The sequence below is a fragment of the Nannospalax galili genome, unplaced genomic scaffold, assembly GCF_000622305.1.
Source record: "Nannospalax galili isolate Female #2095 unplaced genomic scaffold, S.galili_v1.0 scaffold2879, whole genome shotgun sequence".
Lineage (NCBI taxonomy): Eukaryota > Metazoa > Chordata > Mammalia > Rodentia > Spalacidae > Nannospalax > Nannospalax galili.
The window spans coordinates 159,961-182,810 of NW_008342439.1; the positions used below are offsets into that span (position 1 = coordinate 159,961).

The 22,850-nt window shown below is 42.9% G+C and overlaps 1 protein-coding gene across 3 annotated transcripts in view; it reads right to left on the reverse strand.

Annotated features, from left to right (window-relative positions):
• Positions 1–341: 341 nt before the first annotated feature.
• LOC103738545 (doublesex- and mab-3-related transcription factor C1-like) overlaps positions 342–22,850 on the reverse strand; it is a 31,335-nt gene continuing 8,826 nt past the window's right edge. The window contains exons 2-9 of one of the 3 annotated variants that reach the window (XM_008838572.2): positions 6,735–6,791; positions 3,681–3,838; positions 3,364–3,419; positions 2,931–3,067; positions 2,055–2,115; positions 1,773–1,902; positions 1,001–1,081; positions 793–869 (exon numbers count right to left, since the gene is read on the reverse strand). In XM_008838572.2, the coding sequence (XP_008836794.1) occupies positions 1,035–1,081; positions 1,773–1,902; positions 2,055–2,115; positions 2,931–3,067; positions 3,364–3,419; positions 3,681–3,838; positions 6,735–6,757 (612 nt within the window). In that variant the 5' untranslated portion in view covers positions 6,758–6,791 and the 3' untranslated portion in view covers positions 793–869; positions 1,001–1,034. Of the gene's footprint in view, positions 870–1,000; positions 1,082–1,772; positions 1,903–2,054; positions 2,116–2,930; positions 3,068–3,363; positions 3,420–3,680; positions 3,839–6,734; positions 6,792–22,850 lie in introns of all 3 variants that reach the window. The other 2 variants (XM_008838573.2, XM_008838574.2) reach the window with 2 other exon arrangements.

Below are 22,850 nucleotides of genomic sequence, written 5' to 3' on the forward strand. Positions count from 1 at the left end.
CAGCATGAGAATGAGTCAGTCCAGTGACTTCCAGGTGAGCTTGCTGACTGTCTTGTGGTGTCTTCAATTCTTCATTGACTTAGAATAATATCAGAGGACTGAGAAACAATCTCATGAAAACAAGAAAGAGCCCACTGATTGTCACATATGGTAACTTGGATAGCAAATAAAGGGGCTGTGTACTTTCACAAAATATAGTGACTGATGATTGCTGCTTTGAATCATTCAATGCTTTAATAAAAGAATATTTTATTAGCTAACTTTGACCTGACAAAGACAAGATAATCTTAATATTTACCTTATGTTGCTTCAATAAACAACGCATGCTTCTCAGTGCTTTACAAAAAAGTATTTATTTTTGGTAACACACAAACCTAGATGCAGTGTGAAAATCCTCATATTTCCACACGCGTGAATCAGTAAAGTAGTGCACAGGTATGTGTACAATCGCACACAAAGGAAAACACTGGCATTTGATACCACTCAGAACCCCATTGATTGACTGATCAAATTAGATTGCACAAAGCATTTTTATAAGACACATAAAAAGCCCCAGCTTCCAAAGAAATTAGGGATGGAGGTAAAGAACATAGGAAAGCCAAGTAATTGCCCTACACCATAAAAAGGATCTGAAAGCTTATAAAATACCTGAATGCTTAAAAAACACATTAAGCACTTTGGACAGGAGCCATTTTGCAAGTTCAGAAACAAGACTCAAACAGGCAGTGCTCTAGCGAGGCCTCCCAATCTGGGCTCTTAGGTCAAAAGGGACATGCAATCCAGATGTCCAGTAGGCAGCGAACCAGAGCTGGCAGACCTTGGTGGCATAGAGGGGCTGGCCAGTTGCAGTCCCCTCTCTCCAGAAGGACCTGCAGAAAGACATTCAAAGGTCAGAGTCAGATCACACATAAGGTACACACACACACACCCTACCAACTGCCCCCTCACTTTTATTGTGTTCCACACAATAAAAGATTTGTCACTGAGACCAGGAACATACCTGTTCCCATCGCTCTACCATCCCTCCATCACAGTCAGCAATATTTTTTGGTCTTCCTGGGGTCTTTCGATATGATCCTCACTATGACACAGAAGTTGTGCTTTCCTTTATTCCCCGAGAATTGTGGCCCACTCTACATTGCTGACCATGTCAGATCTCTGTGATCAGCAAGTTCTCCAGCTTCATTCAGCACCTTTTATTCTAGTAGAGTGGCTCCCCACCTACACACACTTGACTCCATTGCCTTTTTTTGCTTGGCCTCCACTCCCAGCCTCCCAGTGGTATAATTCTCCTCTGAGTGCCTGAAGCCTTTCCTATCTTGGTGGGTAATTGAGATTCATTGGCAAAATATAGCCTGGGATGTTGTCAAGGCTCAAAACCTAATGGAAAATGCCATGAATTCAGCATCATGATGTCCTCAATTTCAGACCCTTTACTGTGCCATCCCAGGCCACCTTGGGCTGCAGTGGATTTGGACACAACCTTGGGTTTGGAATAATTATGCTCAGGTTCTTTTCCTTCTACCTAATATGCTGCCTTCCATATAAGAAGACCTTGTCACCCTTGGGAATCTCAGCCTATATTTTCTTGATGTAGTGGCACTGACATTTGCTGTTGGACAAAAGACCCAGTCACCTGAAGATTCACTGGGCAGTTCCCAAGTACAATCTCTAATGTCTGACTGAAGAACTTTAGCATCTGGCCCCATTGTGGATTCCCAACTACCAAGAGTTCACCACAAATCTATCATCTTCCAAATATCCCTATGTACCTGGCATGCCACGAGACTGGAGCCGGGCCTGAGAAGAATTTTTCAGAGCCAGCAGAGCTTCAGCAGCCTCCAGCATCTCCTGCCACTCTAAGGTGGCAGAAGCTGAAGCCTGATTAGAGGCACTGGGGTCCTGCAAAAGAAAGCATGGTAGGGAATGAAGACTGGGAAATATGTATATTCCCCTATGACAACTGACCCTCCAGCACCCAGTTTCTGCCAGCTGTTCCCATCCGCTAAGTTTGTTGCCTCCCACTGTTCTGATTCCCACCACATTGCCAGGACCTGTGGCTGCAGTAGAATAGGATCAGTGGTAGCACAGGGCTGAAGAATCAGGTTTGAGCATCTGGAAATAAGAAGAGGAGAGACCAGAGAATTAAAGTCCCTAGTGGATGTTTAGCACCAGAAAACACATTAGCAAGGATCTGCAAGATGTAGGAGTCTAAATGATTGCATAGAAATTATCCTTGTGTTTGGGGCTAGCTCAGAACTCAGAGCTCTGAAGACCTTTCTCTTGCCTGACTAGTTTTCCTTTCCATACCTCTTTTCCATGCATTTCTAAAACAATAATTCAGATTAACTTTGTCTTCCCAGGGCTAGAGTAAAGATCATAGGTGTTTGTGTTTTAATCTGCAAATGCCTGGAGTAAATATGAGCACCATCCTTTTTCAGTGATGGCTCTTGCCTCCATTTTGTCCAATCCTCTCTGGTCATGATGGATAAGTCAGGCTCATTTCTAGGATGCTTTCCCTGCTGGCCTCTGGACATTTCCCTGGCCTTTGTCCTGATCATGTGCCCAGTTTTCAAAAGGACCTTTTATCTCATGTACCTGTTTCAAAGTGAATCAACCTTCTCAGCATTTTGAAGGCTCACTATGTGATAGTCCACTTTTCAAAGCTGTAAGTATAGAATATATTCACCAGCCAGCTCACTGGGAAATGGATACCTGGAAGAATTGTCACTTGTCCAAACTCTCATGGATAGAAATTGTCAAAGCTGAGAGTGTTCTTTGTCCCTTAGACTGAGGTAGAGCCCTCACCTCTTTACCCCTTTACCTCCTTCTTCCTTAACATCATCCTCCTGCTTCTATCTCCCATGACTCTAAGCCCAAGGCTAGAAATACAACAATACAAGACACTCCACAAATCTTGTTCTACTCACATGTTCGACATGGCAGAGGGCTCATGGGGCTCCCCAGAAAAGGGAACAGCCAAATGCTGCCCTATGGTCTCTGGAGTATAGGGCACAGGTGATGGCTCTGGGGGCTGGCTTAGCAGCACAGTCCCCTGCAAGTTTTCCTGAAGGGCAAAGAGCAAATGTGAGAATCAAGTAGTCAGATGTTTGTGGAGAGATGGGTGATGAGTATATTATAATGAAGATAGGAATTCAGAACTCAGAGCTCTGAAGATCTTGAAAGCCATCCAACTTTACTTTGTATCCGAGGATACTGAGGCCCATGGAAAGTGAGTCTTTTCTTGTGTCATAAGAAAAGTCAGTGATGAAGTTGGAAATGGAAACTGTCATTGGGACATAATGGAAGGTTCTTGACAGTGGCTGATGGGAATATCCCCTATGGACAATAGACCCTCCTTACCTCCTGGGTTATTGGATCTGTCTGTGCCTGGAGCTGGTGCACAGCGTTCTTCCCAGCTGTAAAAGAACAGTCACAACTTGGTTGAGTGCTCCTCCCCCAGTAGTCCCATTTTAAATTATCCCACACTCTCCTGATCTCGCCCCCTGTAAACACTTTGTACCCAACATTGATAAGCTATTTATTTACATGGCTTTGCCAAGGTCCAGACAGTTCTTGCTCAAGGTCACATTGCCATTCCATGATAGAAATGGTGATGAAAGAACTACTCGTACTTTCTCCACCAAATTCAGTCACTGTATCTAGTAAGAAACACTTACTGAAGACTCCTTCTTCCACAGCCAACTTCTTGACATGTGCATGGGATTTGGGAGCAGCAGCCATAGTCTTTCTTTGTCCTTGAGTCAGGTGCCTCTTTACCTGTGTGCCTTGCTCCTTCCTTGAGGCTCTCACAGCAGGCAAGAGTTTATGTGGTTCCCTAAATTAGGGAAATTAAAAAATGTTAGTTACATATATAAGAAACTTGGCCATTCCCCTTCCTAGACACTACACTAAGGAAAAAAAAAAGCAAAATATTGACACTCAAGATAGGGAAATACAGGGATGTTTTCAATAACTCATTTGGTTGTGAATGTCATTGCTGTAACAGCCTTCAGGGCTACCTGTTGGGATCAAATTTACTCTCCTAAGATACACCAATCACCATACCCTTGCCTCATTGAAACGCCATATTTCATTTATTGGCTCAGCGCATATTTCAAGTATAACTGGTTTTTAATTGTGACTAACGAATGCCATGTCAATTTATGATTATAATCACAATAAAAATAGGTATAAAAAGTAAAGTTCATTAATGAACTTTCATTAATGAATAGTATTAAATATTTAAAGAAAAACTGTAGTAGTTTGACTAGAACTTTTCAGATAATAAAAGAGAGAGCACATTGTCATTTAATTTAGGAGTGCATTGTCACTACTACAAAGTAATTACTGGTAAAAATTAATAATTACTGGTGAAAAGCTAAATAATTCTTTTCTATTAACAGTTACAGTTTTAATTTTATTTTATAATTTTATTTGCCATTCAAAAATGAGTTAGTTATGACATTGTCGCTCTTGTACTTCATTGTACTTTCCTCATTTCCACCTGTATTATCCTCCCTTGTTTATCTTCCATCCAGTCCCTTTTCTCCCCACAAATGGTTCCTTTTCTATTTTCATGTCATATATAGATAGATAGATAGATAGATAGATAGATAAATAAATAGATAGATATGAATAAATAGATAGATATGGAGAGTTGAATGGGGATTCCATATATGATGCAAACATGCGCTATTTGTCTTTATTTTCCCACATGATCCTCTTGTTCCCCCTGCCCTTGAGTTTCTTCCACTTTAAATATGCTCCCTGCTACTTTGTTGCAGATTTTGTGTATGAAAGAATGCATGAGATACTGGAAAGAAAATGCTCCTGTTAAAAATTTAGAAATGAAGCAGAATGTCTCTCTGCAGAGTCTCACAATATTCATTCATTACGCTTTAGGCCATAGCTGGTACAATGAAGCAAGCAAAAAAAAACATTAAATAAAAAGCATAGAGATTGAAAATGAGAAAGTAAAAGAACGGTTTCCTGTGTTTATTTTCTTTCAACATATTTTATTAATTCTTTGAGAATTTTATGCATGGATACAAAATACTTTGATCATGTTCCACCCCATAATGCTCCCCCAAACTCTTCCCAGATACAGCCCACCCCCACCTCCTCCCAACTTTATATCTCTTTTCTTAATATAATATTTTAGGAATACTTTGAGAATTTCATACAATGTATTTTGATCACATGCACCCCAACTCTGCCTCCAACTCCTCTCAGATCCACCCCCTATATCCTCGCCCCCTATAAATTTTGTGTCCTTTTTAAAAATAAGCCACTGAGTTTCCATTTTGTGCTCTTGGATGTACAGCCATCCGTTGGATCATGGTCAGCCTACTAGGGGCCACTCTTAAAGAAAATTAAGTCTTCCTCCTCTCAAACACATCAAGTGTCCATAGCTCCTCAGTTAGGGATGGGAGCTCACGAGACCCTTACCTATCCATGCTAGAATATTGACTGGATTTATCTTGACCATGACCAGAAGAGACTGGTCTATCCTGAACTCTAGCTCTTACAATTTATCTGTGTCCTCTTCCATAATGGTTCCAGGGCTTTAGATGAGTGAGTATAATATAGATGTCTCATTTATGGCTGAGCACTCCACAGATACTTATTCTCTTCATTTTGGCCAGTTGTGAGTTTCTGAGTTAACTACCATCAACTGCATAAAAGAACTTCTCTGGGCTATGGTCCTTTAAAAGTAACATATTTAACATATTTTGCACAGGAATTATTCCGTACTCCAGAAATAAGTTATGTTTTAGATGCTAGAAATGGTTTAGCAGGGTCATAGTATAGAAAATCTGTATATAAAAACTCATTCCATTTCAATATACTAGTAACAAATAACTGGAGGCAGAAATGCTCTTAAATGACATTCTAAATAACAACATATTAAACAATTTACTTGTTGAGAAAATTAACCATAATGAATGAAATGTATTTTTACAGAAAACAACAAAGTCTTGCTGAGAGAAATTAAAGTCCTAAATAAATGGAAATATATTATGCTTATTGATTAGAAGACTCGAAAGGTCAAGATTTACATTTACTAGGAATATCATCAAAAGAAGTGCTTTCTCAAAGGTCTTCAGAAGGGGGCCTAGAATACCTGAACACATTGGGAAGAGGACAACATGGAGGATTCACTCCCCAAATAAATGATTATCATATAACTGGGTAATCGTCACAGTATGGAATCACCTTAGGACAGATCACTTGCATCAGTGAACACAATGAGAGCCCATAAATACAATTACAAAGACTCTAAAATAATTAAGAAATGGAAAAGAAAAAAGTAGATGCTCTTGGGGGAAAAAAGCAGAGAAAGTTCAGCATCTTACAGAACTTGCAGAGCTAAGTCGAAATGAATCATAGACCTAAGTATAAACTGATAAATTTTAAAACCTATGAAAATACTTCTAGTCTCATAAATACTGTCCTGCACACTGTAGAAGCTTTCCAGGCCACAATACTTTTCAGATTCAGACAAGCAGGAGCAGACATTCACATAACCCTCAAGGGTAAAGTCCTCAGAAAGGAAAACTTAGAGTCCAAGTGGCCTTACGATGCCTTGTCCAGCTTGGTCTCCATGGTTTTACACCCTATTTGAATTCTGCACCTCCTGGGGGCCATGCAAAACATCATAGTTCTAACTAAATGGGAAAGCAAATAGGAAGATCATGAGAACATGAGAACCCCACCAAAGGAGAACTCACCGTCTGCCCGAAGGCCTCTGCATTTTCTGTTCAGCGATCAGATGTGCATTCAGGCTGCTGGGGTGGACACAGGGAAAATGAAAAGGAAAAAAAGAAACAAAGAAAGTTCCAAGGGGAGGGGATTAAGAGACAAGGACTGAACAGACATCAATCATCAGAAATGTATCCACTGGTTGGGCAGAATGTACTGGGCATTAAGAGGGAGGAGCAGGAAGGATGGGCAGGGGCAGAAGGGGTGGGTGTTGGTTTCTTTACACCTAGCAGACAGAGCTCAGCAGATTTCTTCACGGAAATCCCAAGAGTTGGTCTTGACACATTGAACACTCCTAGAGGCATGATCTTCATTCTTTTCTTTCCACCTCTGAGGCCAGTGAGTCTCATTCCCTTCCTTGTCTGGATCACCTTCCAGGAGGCTGCGATTTGGTCAGTGCAGGTAACCCCATCATTGCATCCTCAGTACCTCAACTGATAGAGGGGATGAATGCCCATCACAGGAGCCAAATGAGGCAATGGATACCAGTCATGGTGGGACTGTTAGGATGAGGCCACAGACTCTATTTTGCAGACTGTGAAGGGCCCACAAGAACAATCTAAGGTAGTTGTCTTTCCTCACATCATGGAGAGCTCATCAAATGGCTCAGGCCACACCAGGGAGTCTTATCCTCTGAGAAAGTCTTGGAAGGGCCAATTCCAGAGAGGGCTGGCACATGTGGTCATATTCTTCAGGTGAGGGCTCTCAGCCAGCCTCTGCCTCTCTCACTACCCACAGGAAGCTGAGCTGTCGCCCTTCCTCTCCCCTTCAAGTGAATCCCAGCCCAGCCTTAATTCCCCCGGTAACCTCAAAGGTTCCACTTGTCTCTCTGTTTCCTTCTCCAGAGAGGATACCAGACATTCTGAGGCTAACACCATGGGAGCCCAATGCGCAAGGCTATGGACAGTGACCAAGAACTTCTCCTGCCTAGGCCCCTGCTCTCCCAAATATCTTCTTCGAATAAATGCTGGCGTGCTTGACCATTTTGGCTTTGTGATATTTAACTTCAATTTGCACACTCACATCGATCTCAGATGACTTGGGGGTGTCAGCTTTGATGGTGGTGGCTTTAGGAGGATTGTAGAGAGAGGAGCTAGCATCCTCCTCAGTTCTGTAAGTCCATTCACCGTTTTTCTACAGTCAGTGCTCCATGCTCCATGGGCAGAAGGGTCCTTGTTGCAATGCACAGTTTATTTCCAACAACTGTGATCTCTGATGGCCAGGAGGTACTTTGAATGGAGCCAAGATGAGGGTCTAACGCTTCTTTCCTGCAGTTATGACAGGCTTCATATCTGAAAAATCTTGGGCAGTGTTTATGAGAGGGTGGGGAGGAGCACATGTAAAATTAACCTGTCGATCCTGTCAAAGAGATTTAGACTTCAGTTTTCAGGCAGGTGTCCTCAAGACAGAGATCCACCAAGAGACAACCTTGTTTTGAACTACATGATTCCTCCCTACATGAGGGGGGATACTTTCCTTCCAGAGGTGACCTTGAAATGTTCTTCAAGACTGTTTCCTCATGACAAGGGTGGTTAGAACATGATTGACCCTTTAACTTCACATGGATGAAGCACATGTGAACCCACAAGACTTGTGACAACATGCACAAGACCAGGGCCAGCCCAAACCAGCAAAACCCTAACACTAGAGGGGGGAAGTGGGTAATTGGCAATTGATAGCTGATGGGAAATGGAGAGTAAGTTTTCTTTATTGGTGTGCTGAGGTATTTGCATCAGACTCCAAGTTACAAGTTCACACAACTGGAGCACAGATTAGACTCAATAGACTTTTAAAAACATGACAATAATAAGAGTGGACATGTAGTCAGAGGTGTAGCAAGATTGAGATATAGATGGAAAAGGGTCTCAATGTGACCAAAACTCATTTTGTGAAATTATCAAATTAATTTATATGTGAAACACCTAAGGCTGGAGAAATGGCTCAGCAGTTAAGAGAGCATACCACTCTTGTAGAGGACCTGAGATTTTTTTACCAGCACAGAGGCTGAATCGCTTAAAACCAGCTGTAACTCCAGCTCCAAGAGATCCAACACCTATTTCTGCCTTCCTTGCTACATGTGGAAGACACACACACACACACACACACACACACACACACACACTCACGAATAAAAACAAAAACTAATCTTTAGGGGTTGCAGAGATTGTTCAGTGGTTAAGAGCACTGGTTGCTCTTACTGAGGACCTGGGTTCAAATCCCAGCACCCACATGGAATCTAACAACCATCTGTAACTCCAGTTCCAAGGAATCCGAAAACTTCTAATTTCCTTGGGCATTGCATGAACAGGGTGCACTTACATGCATGAAGGCAATACACTCATACACATAAACTAGAAATAAGAAAAATAAAATATTTTTTAAAAATTAATCTTTATGGAAAACTTGAAGTACCAAGGATCGTTATTAGGCCATTTCCCACTGCATATTATCACTTTCAAAATCTCAACTAAGACAAAGGAACATGGAAGTATCTTTTGACTTTTATGTACCATAGTCTCCCTTACCAATCTAATGGAGCAAAAATATGCTTGACTATGATGAGAAATCATTGCTTTTCCTGTTAAAAGGGGCACTGTCATCTCAAAAGTGCAGGTAGGTTTCAGCCAGATAGCAGCAGGTTACATTCTTTCCCCTTTATCTCTATTCCTATAGGGCAACCAAGGAGGGGATCACAGGTAGATAACAGATGGAGACTGCATTTGTTACATTCATCATGGCTCTGACAAAAATAAGTTTAAGGGAAGAAAAAGAATATTTAGGATCACAGTTGAAGAGGGTGCAGTCCATCATGGGGGGACTCCATGGCAGAGTTCGTGGTGGCAGGAACATGCAACTGGGACAATTCAGAACTGGGAAGGTACAGAGGCAGGGTGTGATGACACATTTTTCCTTTTTGTTTAGTACTGAACCCAGCAATTGGGATGCTGCAGTTCACATTCAGGGTGAATCATCACCCCTCAGACACACCTTTCTGGAAACATCCTCTTAGATATGCCCAGAGGTGTGTCTTCCAGATGATTCCAAATCTACCCAGATTGACAGAGAAAATTAACTATCACAAAGCTGTTAAAACCAGTGTGATTGGATGAGTTGTTTCTGTACTGTTTTGAAAACCTGGATATCATCTGTCCCCACTAGTCTTCTGTCTCCTGGGTTGGGCCCTAATTCAGTGGGGGAGATTTAGGTCAATGTCATTGCTTCTTGGAAATTGGTTGGGACCTTATATCCAAGGCTCAGCCATGCCCAAAAGATTATAGAAGTTCCAACTCTTAGGAGTTTGGCAGCCTGTCCAGTAAATATGCCTTTGTAGCTTGTAAATCCATGCTTGTGCATGTAATCAAGTGTGTGTGTGTGTGTGTGTGTGTGTGTGTCTGTGTCTGTGTCTGTGTGTCTATGTGTTTAAAATGTGATATTTGTTGAAATATTTCATGAAATTGGGTCCAACTCAGCAGCTTCACTTGAAACCCAGAGGTAGAGGTATGAATAGTTTAGCTGGCCTGGCCTCTGAGGAGCCTTCACATCTGCAACTCTCACCAGAACCCATTCTTCCCACCACTCTTAAGTATGATAGTAATCATGTCCAAAGAACAACCATCTGCCCACTGCCCACAAGTTCTTACTGGTACCACCTTCCACTATATTTTGTCTTCCAAAACTTGTACCTCTGCTGCTGATCTGACTTCTTGCTACAGACTGATACCACTGTCATTCTTGGCCTTGGTAGACATGCCTCCTGCCTCCCACTTTGCACGAACCCATGGACTCATAGGCTCATAGCAGAATTTGCTTTCCTTTGCCACCCCACACTGACAGGTGATTTTGTGTGCACTCATCAATGACAGTGCTGTTCTCTTACCCTGTAGAACCTAAGTCTGAGCCTGACCCAGAGCCACTGTTAAATATTCTTTAGACTCGACACCTGTAGAATTTTTTCCTCGGTTCTTCTTGAGGAAAAAAATCAAAACTGTATGCATTGAACGTGTACAATGTGTGATGATTCAGTATCTTAGGCTTTCTATAATGATTGACATAACCAAGCTAAATAACAAAGCAATCACTCCAAAGAATTACCAATTTTCTTTTTTGATGAAAGCATTTAAGATCTACCTCTTTGCATCTTTCCAATACGCAATGAAGTCTTAACCAAATATAACCATGTACGTATGTGTGTTTTATATAAATACATATTTAAATTTCCAATTTCATATTAATATATGTACCATATAGTTGACAATGTCTACAACATATATGCTAAAAAGTTACATCCAGGTAATATATTATGTGTATTATATTTTTCATCGATCATATGTACCATATATGAAATCTTTACCTATATATACTATAAAACATGATCAAAGATGGTGTGCAATATATTCCTCTAATAAAATAAATAGGAGTTTGTGTCCTTTGACCTCACCTCCCCCTTTGCCTTCCCTGTCCCCCAGTCCCTGGCAACCACTGTTGTATGCATTCCTTCTTTTGAGAAATGAGGTAATAGAGTATTTGTCTTTGTTTCTGGTTTACTGCAGTTAGTTCAATTTCGTTCATGATGTAAATGACAGAAAATAAGATTACCAGCATTGCTGGGTGGTTGTAGGTAAGTAGCATTTCATCTGTGTGTGTATATGTCTGTGTGTACAGAGAAGGAGTATCTTTTGCTGATACTGTGGATTTAATGTCAGGTCTTTCACTTGTAAGTAAATATTTTGTCACTTAGCTATACTCCAAGCCCTTTTTAAAACTTAAAAAAATTTAAGAAACCTCTATCACACTAATTTGCTCCAGGCTAAACATTACTATTTACTCCGGGATACATGAAAACTTACTCTGTAGCATAGACAACTCTTGAATTTGTCATCCACCTACCTCAGTCTCTTGAGTACCAGTAATTTCAGGTTTTGTTCCTGGTCCAATGATATTCTTTATCTATTAACTCATCAACAGACAACTTAGATTATCTCCATAAAACAGCTATTGTAAATAAAGCTGCATTGAATTAGAGAATGCAGCTATCTCTTGGAATTACTGATTTCATATCCTTTGGTTTTATATCCAGAACATTGCTAAAATAAATGATAGTTCTAATTTTGAGGTTTTTGTACATTTGTACAAAATACATGGTATTTTTGATAGTTGTTCCAGTAACTGACACTTCTAGAAATATTATACAAGAGCTCATTTTACTCCTTACTTTCATTAATTCCTATTTCTTATCATTTGATGATCACAAGTGTGAGATGACCTCTTACTGTGGTTTTGATTTATATTTTCACGATGATTATTCTTGAGCACTTTTGTATCTGTTTTCTATTTGCATGTCTCCCTTTAAAACATGTTTATTCAAATATTTGGTCGATTTAAAAACTGAGTTATTTGTGGGCTTATTTTGTTATTGAATTGTGTGAGTTTCTTATATTTTGTGGCACTACTCCCTTATGCCCACATAAAAATCATGATAACACTAGAAATAGCTCCTAGGGCTGAGACCTTGCTCTTTGGAGAATTGTGGGCCTCACAAATGGTTGCTGGAAGGATGGTATGCCTGTTTTCTTTTTGTCTCAGCTGAGATTTCATGAATTAAAATCCCTCAGCAGTTGCAGCAGCAGCAAAAATCTTTAGAGTAATAACCAGTTAGTTAGTTATTTATAACAGTCAATGTCAGTGGTGAGTCCATCCCTGGCTTCTAGATCCCCTGTCCCTCATTACAGTGTTCTGCCCAGCAGATGCATTTTCTGTCCACTTCTTCAATACTTTATTAAGTGGGGTTTGTGGGAGGTATGTACTTATAAGCATGCAAAGGAACTAGTTTGGGTTTTTTTTCCTAACAGTCTGTTGGTTTGGTGTGGTGGGAGTAATAATGGATTGGTTGGTTGGGCTTTGTTTGTTTAATATTCTCTCTCTCTCTCTCTCTCTCTCTCTCTCTCTCTCTCTCTGTGTGTGTGTGTGTTTTGGGAGGCATTTTGGGATGGTTGGATGGTTGTTTTTTGTTGTTATTTTGTCTGAAATAAGGTTCTACTAGTACCTCAGGGTAGCTTGCAACTCACTATGTAATCCAGGCTGACCTCAAACTCACAAGGGTCCTGTCTCAGATTCCTATAGTGTGATGAGATGCATTCACCAACTCACCCAGCTTACATGGCTGAGTTATACTATATGCTTCTTTCTTCTATGCCTGAGAAGAGATAGATGTGTAGAGGCCTTTAATGTTGGTACACAGTGTGTCATGGGCCCAGCTAGTTGCATAGCAGTTGGGACCTGTGCACATAAATTAAGATACTAGGTTAGAATCTGAAAGGAAATCCCTCCACCTCCTCTGACCTTTTGTTTCCAGCTAAGAATTGGGGTAAATCTTGAGAGACTCATGTGAATACTGAAGGAAGTAGCCAGGATGCCACATTAATTGAAAATCATCCAGAGAAGAAGACACAGTTTATCAATGGCAAACAGAAGCTTGAGACAGAGAGTAAGCACAGTCTTCAGTTACACTGGACTGAAGAATCATTTTGTAGCACACAGAACTCTGATGGGACAACTAAAGAGACAAGCAACAGGAACAACCCTCAATAGAAAATTTAGCAAAGAATTTTAGTGGTTCATTTATAGAAATTAAAATGGTCAGTTCAAAAGGAATGAGTAGCATGTCTCATGTACAAATGGAGAGAACATAAGCATCAGATTTCTCAGCTCCAGCTAGAAACTGACAAACACTAAAAACTGTAATTCTGCCATCCAGGTAGTATATACTGAAGCTGGGTTGCTACTACTATGCACTAGTGCAGGTGTTCTTTGGGGGGGCATTTAGCAGGGATTAATCTACTTTAAACTATTTACCTTATGGTGCATCTCCAAATATTTTCTTCCTCCTACCACAGAGAAGAACTGGGGTGCTAAAAATTGCAGCATTCATTTGCTGTCTTGGCACGTGCTGTATTCCCAGCATGAGGGAGGCCAAGGTAGGAGGATTGTGAGCTTAAGGCCAGTCTGGGATGAATAGGATGACTCCTCCCCAATTAAAATTAACTTCTTTTAAAAATCGTGTACCAGCAGTTATCAAATACCAACAGCTCCTTAACAAAGTGTGGGAATTCATGTCCACCTCCCTTCCTCCATGCTGGGATTTTGTCTGGCTTGAGCTTGAGCAGGTCTTGCGCATACAGTCATAATTGCTGTGTGTTCATATGTATAACTTCCATGCTCTCTAGAATGTAACCCCTACTAGGTCAAACACATTCCAGGGCAGGTTCCACACACAAGAAAAAGCATTTGGGCAGCACAAGTTGGACATGATGAGGGAAAAAAAAGAAACACAAATTTGAGTGGGTAGGGAGGTGGGGGTGTATCTTTGAAGAGTTGGAAACACGATCAAAATACATCATATGGGGGTGCAGATAAGAAAGGTGATCTAAATATGATTAACATGTATGGAATGCACAAAAATTCAATAAAAATATACATTGAAAAATACACTGAATTAAATTATCAAATAACTAATAACAATTTCTTTGTAAAAATCAAACTTTTGCTCCCTAACCAAAGATCTGGGTCTCAAATATCCTAAATTCACAGCCAAACACTGCATTCTAGAAAGCTTTTTCCAGCTCTGCTCACGTTTGGCACCGGCATCCCAAAGATCAGGACCATGGAGAGTTCCCCGTGGTTGCGCCTTAATGATATTCACAGCTAGATGGGAATCGATGTGCCTAGCAAAGATTTTCTCCCATTCTAGACCCTGCGTCTTCACTGGATTAACTGCTTTATTTGCTGTGCAGAAGCTTTAGAATTTCACAAGGTTCCATTTGTTGACTGTTGGCCTTATTTCCTGCACAAGTGCAGTCTTTGTCAGAAACTCTCTGCCTGTGACTCCCTCAGAGGGAGTTTCAGGTCTTACATTAAAGCTAGTTAACCATTTGGAATGGAGTTTTGTACAGAGAAACAGGGATGTAGTTTTATTCTGCTACAACTGAAGTTTATCATTTTCGATGAATCAAGTCAGACTCAGACAAGTATCGCATGTTGTCTCACACTTGAGGATCCTGGATTTTATAGACACAGAAAATCATGTATGCGAGTATGTCATGAAAGCAGATGTGACACTGTCCAGGGAAGCCAAGCAGACTACCGGAAGCAGGAGGGGAGCAAAAGGTGGGAGGAAGGGGATCGGGTCAGAATTTACTCATATACTGTTTATGAAAATGTCTGTATGAAACTGAGTACAATGGACAATGAATAAACAACAGTAAAAATCCAAATTTAAAAATGCATAATACTGGGTTGAGTGAACCAAACAGAAGACTTTCAGCGAAATGTTTCAGGATCTCTGTGAGACAGTTTCTGCCTCTGTGTTTTCCTCTGGTGTCCCTTGGCTTTTACTGATGCATAGAAGAGAAAGCTAGAGTTTGGTTACAGAACTTTACTGAACCTGTGGCTCTAGTCACTCAAAACTAAGGGGCAATTTCAGATATCAGGCAGCACATTCCCATCTATTCAGTGAGTTTGTTGGCATGAGTATGGAGCTGGAAAGATATAATTGCCAAGTACCTGGGTTTGCATTTCAGTAAAGCTTAATGCTAACAATGCACAAATTGGTTTTTTCCCTAAGACTTTGCCCTTATATAATCATCAGTACAGTATTAGAAAAAATAGGGACCACCACTTCCAGTAAGTCATTTAGTCATGGGCCTTAGTGTTGTGTGCTAGGGATGAAAGCTTGGTTGGATTGGATTCGGGGGAGAGAGGAGGAAAGGAAGAAAACAGAGATGCAAGTCAGCAAGGCATCCCAGAGTTTAAAGAAGTGAGGAGAATGTATCAAGTACTTGGATAGTACATACCCTTCTGCATAAGGGACAGTGGAAATCTAGGCCAGGGTCACAGGAATGGATAAGGATGGAATATCACAGAGGGAACAGGTCCTTCACTTTTTCAAACAGGATAAGATTACAGGGCTTGCTGACTTTGATAGTAAGCCCTTTCATACAGCATATGCACATGACACTTCTGGGAAAATCTGAATGTCTCTGCAGTTGCTGTAGCTGAGACAGGACCTCCCTGCATGAAGAAAACTGTGCTTCCCTTAGGACCCACCAAAGCAAGGGGAGGGATAGGGTCTTAGCTTTGCATGGTTTGGCATTCAATCTTTCATCCCTCTCCAGTGAAAGTAAGTTCAAGTACATGTAATCTGATTTCCCTCGAATGTGACTGATCAACCATCACACAAGGCCAGTGACCTAGGTCTCTGGTGATCACTACTTTATCAAATGAAATAGATCTGGGTTGGCTGTGTTGGTGCACAACATAAGGCTATATTGAAGAGGAGGGGTACCAGGGTCATAGATATGGATCTGGGCCTTCCGCACCCACATTAAGCTCTCAACAAACACTAGAAATGCAAGCAAAACTGTCACGACTAGTTATGAGAGTTTACTCAGGAAGACCAGCTCAGCTCAAGACACTGTTCCCTTTATTCATCTCTCTTCCTTTCCCTTTACCCCTTCTTTATTGTTTTATTCTTGGTAAAGGTCATTATCTCAGGCTGTCCTCCACCTACTGTGGTGTCCTTGAACTTCTGAACTTCCTGCCTCTACCACCTGAGGACTGAGATTAGAGTCATGTGCCACCACAACCTGGCTTATGTGGTGCTGGAGATTGAACCCAGGGCTCCATGCATGCCAACCAAGCACTTTACCAAATAAAGCTACATCCTCAGCCCCAGCATGCCCTATTGTCAACACCAGAGAGCACATTTCCAGAGGCCCCAGCTGGCACAGGAAGCTCAACTTTCTGCCAGACTCTTGGAGGAGCCAGTTTCAAAGGGTGCCTAGCATGTCCAGGCAAGTGCCTGGGGTGAGAGGCACAGTCACCCTCTGCATCTCTCAGAGCTCACAGGAAGCTTCGCTGCCTCCCAACTTGCCCCAAGAGAAGTCCAGCCCACATCTCAATTCTCTAGAGTGCTCATGGTTCCACTTGCCTTTCTGCCTTCCTTTCCAGGGGACGCTACCAGACACAAATGCAGAGACCAATGAAATCACAAACATGGAATCACAGATAGTAACCAAGTCCTATCTATAGCCGCAAGGTCCTTACTTTCCTAGTATCTCAGCAGCTAAGCATGTGGCTCTCTGTCATGTTTGCTATCCCTGCCCCACGGGACTGTTCACCTCCTGTGTATATGGTTTATGTGTTTTGATGAGGGTGACAGTGACTCTTTAACACAGAGGATACCATGGCACATAGACATCTGGGTTGATCTCATGTGATTTGAAACAGTACTGCTTTTCCTCAGTCACTGTTGGGGCAGCACTGTGCTCTGTGAATGGCAAACCTGCGTTCACACATTTCATTGAGGATGATTGACTTAGTGACTGAATGACAGCAGTATGGTGAGAAGAGGGCTGTGGATTGAAGGACATGTAGATGAGTAGAAGTTAAGGTTTCTCAGAAACCACATTTAAGGCTTGGAGGGAAACATGAAGTTATATTCTGCCAGCAACAATCCCCACCCAGAGAGAGTGCCATCATCCCAAGGTATTATCCATCCCTTCAGCATGTTTGTTACCCTTCTCTTGTTGCTTTTGGTGAGGACTGCAGTAAAGTATCAGTGGAGGATGAGCCTCATCTGCTTCCAGGAACTGAGAAAAGCACCAGCATCCATGAGACTCTCATGGAACTGGTGGGATATTGGTTAGGACTGGCCTAAGGCTGTGGGTAAGGGATTTCAGTTCCCTGTGAAGTAGACATCATGTCAAATGGATATGTTGTACTCAGAGGAAACACTTTGAGTTTGTGGTGGTCCTCCACATGATGCATTTGGCTCTGGGATGTAGGGTTCAGGAGCCATGAGAGACCCTTTTGTCTTCTGTTTTCCACTTTAGACTACTTTCCACTTGGGACTGAAGAGATGGCTCAGTGGTTAAGAGCACTGGCTGCTCTTGCAGAGGACACAGGTTCTGTTCCCGGCACCTATATGTCAGCTAACATTCTTCCATAACTCCAGTTCCAGGGGATACAATGCCCTCTTTTGGCCTCTGCAGGCACCATACAACACAGATCCACTTACACACATGTAGGCAAAACACACATAAAAATAAAAATAAATTAAAAAGAATATTTTCCACTGTGATACTTTAAATCCTCAGAACAGCAAAGACAATGCAATAGCATCCACCATTGCTTACTAACTCTGCTTTCTGTAAGTGCTTCACCTTTCTCTGTAATTGTAATTGTCACTTAAGAACCTCTGAGGCATACAGTGCACTCCAATCTATACTTACACCTTCCCTCCCTGAGGGAGGTCTCCACTCTTGGTGTCTGCATACTCCAGAACCTCCAAGCTGTTTCAGAGACTCTAGCTTTCTGCTATGGGTGCCTCTACATGGCCTTAGAAAGTTTTCCAGAGGCTTCCCTATGGCCATGGAGGATTCTCTCTAGCAGGCAAAGAACAAGGACAAAGCAAGAATATCAACATCTTTTGGAGAAGTCTCAGCACCCAGCCCCCTCACACTTTTCTCTCCAGGGGTGGGCCTGTTTCCATGGGAGAGCCCAGCCTTCCCTCTGTATTTGCAGGAGAGGTCCAGAACAACTTCTGGGCTCTACACTTTCTTAAGGAATAGGCAGTTGTGCTCACACCGGGGATTTGCATCTCCTCAGCTGCTGTCACATCCAGGGGTTAGTTACCCAGCATGGATGGTGGAGGTGGGAAAGCCATCAGGAACTAGAAATACTGAATCGGGAAAAACTCATCCTGTGGTCTTCCTAGAACTCTGGGAAGCAAGGAGTGGACAGCAGAACACACGGCACACTGAAAGCCGTGCTGTCAACCATATACACCTTTGATGTAGATCCTACCTGAAGGGCTCATTTTGCTGGAGTGGATACAGAAGTCTGTGTAGTGAGCACCTTTCTATAGCACCTCCTAAGAATCTTTCCTTCAGGCACTCATACCACAATAGAATGGGCCTGACCTGTGCTGTGCATCTAGCCCTAGGAATCTGGCAAAGTTTATTGTATGCCATTTCTGCCCAAGTACAGTGTATCACAAGACTGCCTTCTATCCTGAAGACATACTTCTCCTCTCCAGTATGCTTGCCTGAAGATGGTCAGCTAGCAAAGACCTTGTGGCAGTTTATGTCCAAGAGCCAGAACAAATTCAAGGCCCTTGTCCTGCAACCCATTAGGAACTAAGTCCTGACCCAAAGCAGTTCTCCTTCAGTGAAGCTATAGGAGAGCCTGTTTGTCCCTGGGCTGACACCTTGAGTGCAGCTGTGTCAGAAAGGCTGAGAAGTAGAGGAACCAGGCAAGCCATATTGGCTCCCTGATCCACAAAACTCTGAGAGGAAAACTTTTATTTTTTTAAGCAGCTATATTTGGGGTGATTTGCTACGTATCAGTCAATAATGTTAAAGACACCAGGAGCATCTGGGGGCTGAGAGCTACAGGCAAGTGACAAAAGGCCTGATTCAGACTGAGAGGGCTGCTCAGGTGGCAGGAGGCACAGAGTATTCCCACCTTTCAGTTAGACTGGAGACAAGTCCCAGTGTTAGTCATCTCTGTGATTTTGAACAAACCACTTGCTGCCTCTGGCCTGAGCTGGTATTTTTGTAAATTCGACTGACACTGAACTTGAAAGTCTGTTAGAAAACATGGGCCAATTTTTGTACCTAACACGACAGGGTCTAGAACCATCTAGGCCTTTAGTAAAGGGCAGGTTCCACTATTAATAAAGGTGACCAGTGAACCTAGCATCCTCCTCTCAGTAGCTGTTCCACTGAATCAGGTTTCTGCTGCTGAAAAAGTCATTTCAGGAGAAAGATCTTTCCAGCAGGTAGCACAAAAGCCTTTGTTCTCTTAGAAGGGAGGCAGAGAGAGGATACTTTTCTAAATTATTCTGCTGTGAGGGAGGAAGCGTTATCAGAAAGCACAATGCGGCCTATGACTCAGACAGAAGGCCAAATGACCTCTTTTTTCACCCTCCAGCCTTCCTTTCTTCCCCACCTTGCTCTTCCTGTGTCCTCCCTTTCATACTCCCTACATCTCCCTGGCCTCCTTGACCTCCTCTGTCTCAAGTGTCTGATCCGCATATCTTGGTCCCATAATTGTGCCTCTTGTCACACACTGTACACATGCTGGGAACCCTGTCCTTATGCAGCTGACTTGGTACTGTAGATAAAGTCCTATAAATGTCCTAGTTACGTGCCCATCTCCAGCTCACCCCAGGTCGTAGAGGATAGGAAGGGCACCACCACCTTCTTGGAACTGCTTAGATGGGCATTACTCCAGCCTCTCGATCAAGGCACAGAGGTGGTTCATTAAGAAAGCCCAGCATACACACAGGGGAGAAACCCAGGAAATATTCCGAACCAGTCTCATGGAGACTTTGCTATCTCTCACCACAACCAAATGTAAGAGACATTGCCTCATTCCAGACATCGTCCATCTCGTCCATCTGAACACCTCAGTTTTGCACCTGTCCTGCAGCCCCAGCTTTCTCCAATGTCCAAAATTTTCCTTCACTCACCAAAGAGAACTTTCAATTTTTCTCTCTCTCTGGGCTTTTGCACTTCTAGCTCTCCTCTGGACCGTTCCCTTACTAGGCCTTTCACTTGCCCACTGGGTCTCTGATGCTGAAAACATCTTCCCAGCATGCAGCACAAAGGCATTTGTTCTCCTGGAAGGAAGACAGATCAGAGTGGATACTTTTGTAAAGAATTCTGGTGTTCGTGAAGGAGCCTTATCAAATGCAGAACAAGGCCACATCGTGGGCACAAAGAGCAAAATGTTCTCCTATCTCCCCCTGGAGCCCTCTCTTTCCCTTCCTGCCTGCTCTCCCTATCTTCCATTCCCATAACTGACCTTCCCCCCGATCACTCGAGCTCTTCAGGACATCGACTTTTGCTGTGCTTACCACACATTCACATACACACACACACACACACACACACACACACACAGTGTACCAGCGTGCTCTCCTATATTATAGCAATTTGCACACTGGACTGTGGCTTCCAGTAAGGACATTGCCATTACTACCCACCCTCAGACTCTGCACTGCAGAACAGCTCTCCCTTCCAGTTCTAGGAACAACCAGTCCCTGACTTGGGGCTTCATGTACTAGACATTTACTGACCTAATGAGTCAATAAGTATGCATCCACTAAAGCTGTATAGCTCCTAGATTATGTTCTCAGACAAGGGCTCACACTGTCCCTTTTGTTGTCTCCAATGTGGAGCTCAGATGCCTACTGAGCAGAGCTGGACATTTCTAGTGTGTAGGTTCAGAACAACCTTCCAGAAGGTGCAGAAGGCTTTGTTGCATTCCAGAAATGAATCTGGGGTGGACGAATGCACAAGATGCTATATGGGACAGAGGGAGGGTCAACACAGCCACTGCTGCTTGAGAGAGCCAAGGGATGAGGTTCTGAAGTCGCCTTGCTCCTTCCCTCCCTTCAGGACCCTGCTGGGAGGTAGGACCTGTGGTGGAGGATGGTACCCTCCAACCCATGAGATGGCTGAAGCAGGAGGTCTGACTGCACACACAGCAGTAGAAACCCAAGAGGAAATGAAGGGATTTAATGGAGCAGAGCTTGGTGATAAGGCATCCTTTCTCTATCCCTGCCCAGCACACCAAGAGTCAGACAAAGAGGCTGAAAGGCACAGCTGCTTCACCTCACTCCTGATAGCCTTGGTGGAAGGCTGTTGGTGACATCCCTGCTGTCACAATCCTCCTTAAACTCTCCTTGTCATGATGAACATTTCACAGATCCTTGGTTTCTGAAACCTGTCAGCTAAGGAAGACAATGTTCATGTGTCGGTCCTAGTCACAATCATACTTTCCTCACCTGAGTTTCTTCCCAGTGATAGTTTCTCCCTGTGTGTGACCTTGAACAAGGGTTATGCCTTTCGTGGCTTTCAGTTCCCAATTTCTGCAGTGAAATGTTTTAGTAATCTCCAAATTTCTGCTCATCTGAACTTTCTGTAATCCCATAGCTCCAGGGACTAGGATCCAGCCTGCAGCACAGCTACAAGGTCCCTAAGGCCACTGCTGCCATGGGGGCTATGTCTCCCATGGGCCCACTCATGGCTCCTTCTGCTAGTACATTATCTGTCATCCTTGTCTGGGCTTCTCACCCCTTCCAAAGTGGTCACTTCCAATAGCCCAGAGCTACAATGTGGGTGGAATGAGTGGCATTAGCCAGGGCACATCCTTAGGACATCACTTTAGAGTCAAGACAGATGTCACAAACGCCAGGAGTATGCCTAAACATTCCTTGCAAGGCCCTCAAGGGCCAGATGCCAGGGCAGTCTAGTTGCTGACCGAGCACCCTCATCCTGCAAACTCAAGGTCACAGAATTTAGGGTGTCTGTGGGACACAAAGATACAGTCCTGTGCTGCCTCCTGGCAGCCATGCTTAACAAGTGCACAGCACAGAAATCTGCAGTGGCTTATTTGTGGTTTCACAGTTACCTCAGCTGCCTGGTCTCCTGCTTCCAAAGCTCATCCTTCTCCCCCTTTCCCTGTGGAGCTGCTATCCTCACTCATTCCAGGCATCTAACCCTCTGGAAAACCTCCCTGACTCCATGACAACGTCCAGGGATGACCAGCGTCATCCCTGAGCCAGCACTCCAGGGCCACAGAGCTGCTTATTTTCCTCTCTGCTGTACTTGTTCTTTTCCTCGTGTCTCCCCAGCACAGGCCCTGGAGGCCACCTCTGAGTACTGGCTCCCAAGAACGACTCATGTGCCCTTCGTTTCTATCAAGAAAGCATTTCCTCAAAACACCTCGCATGCCAACCATCAAACTGGCAAATATTTAAGAGACCAAAGTCATTGAGAACAAGGGTGACAGACACTGAACTGCATCCCCGGCTTCAAAACTTCATGGCGCCTCCCTGGAGATCCGTTTATCAATGGTTACCTGATGTTTAAATGTATAATGGGTTTTGCTTCCACATTCTATTTTGGTGTATCTTTTCTAGAGAAATAGTCTTTATGAACAAGAATACTTGAGAGGCATTTGAAAACTTGAAAATTCTAAAGAACCTAAGATTGGCATTATATATATATATATATATA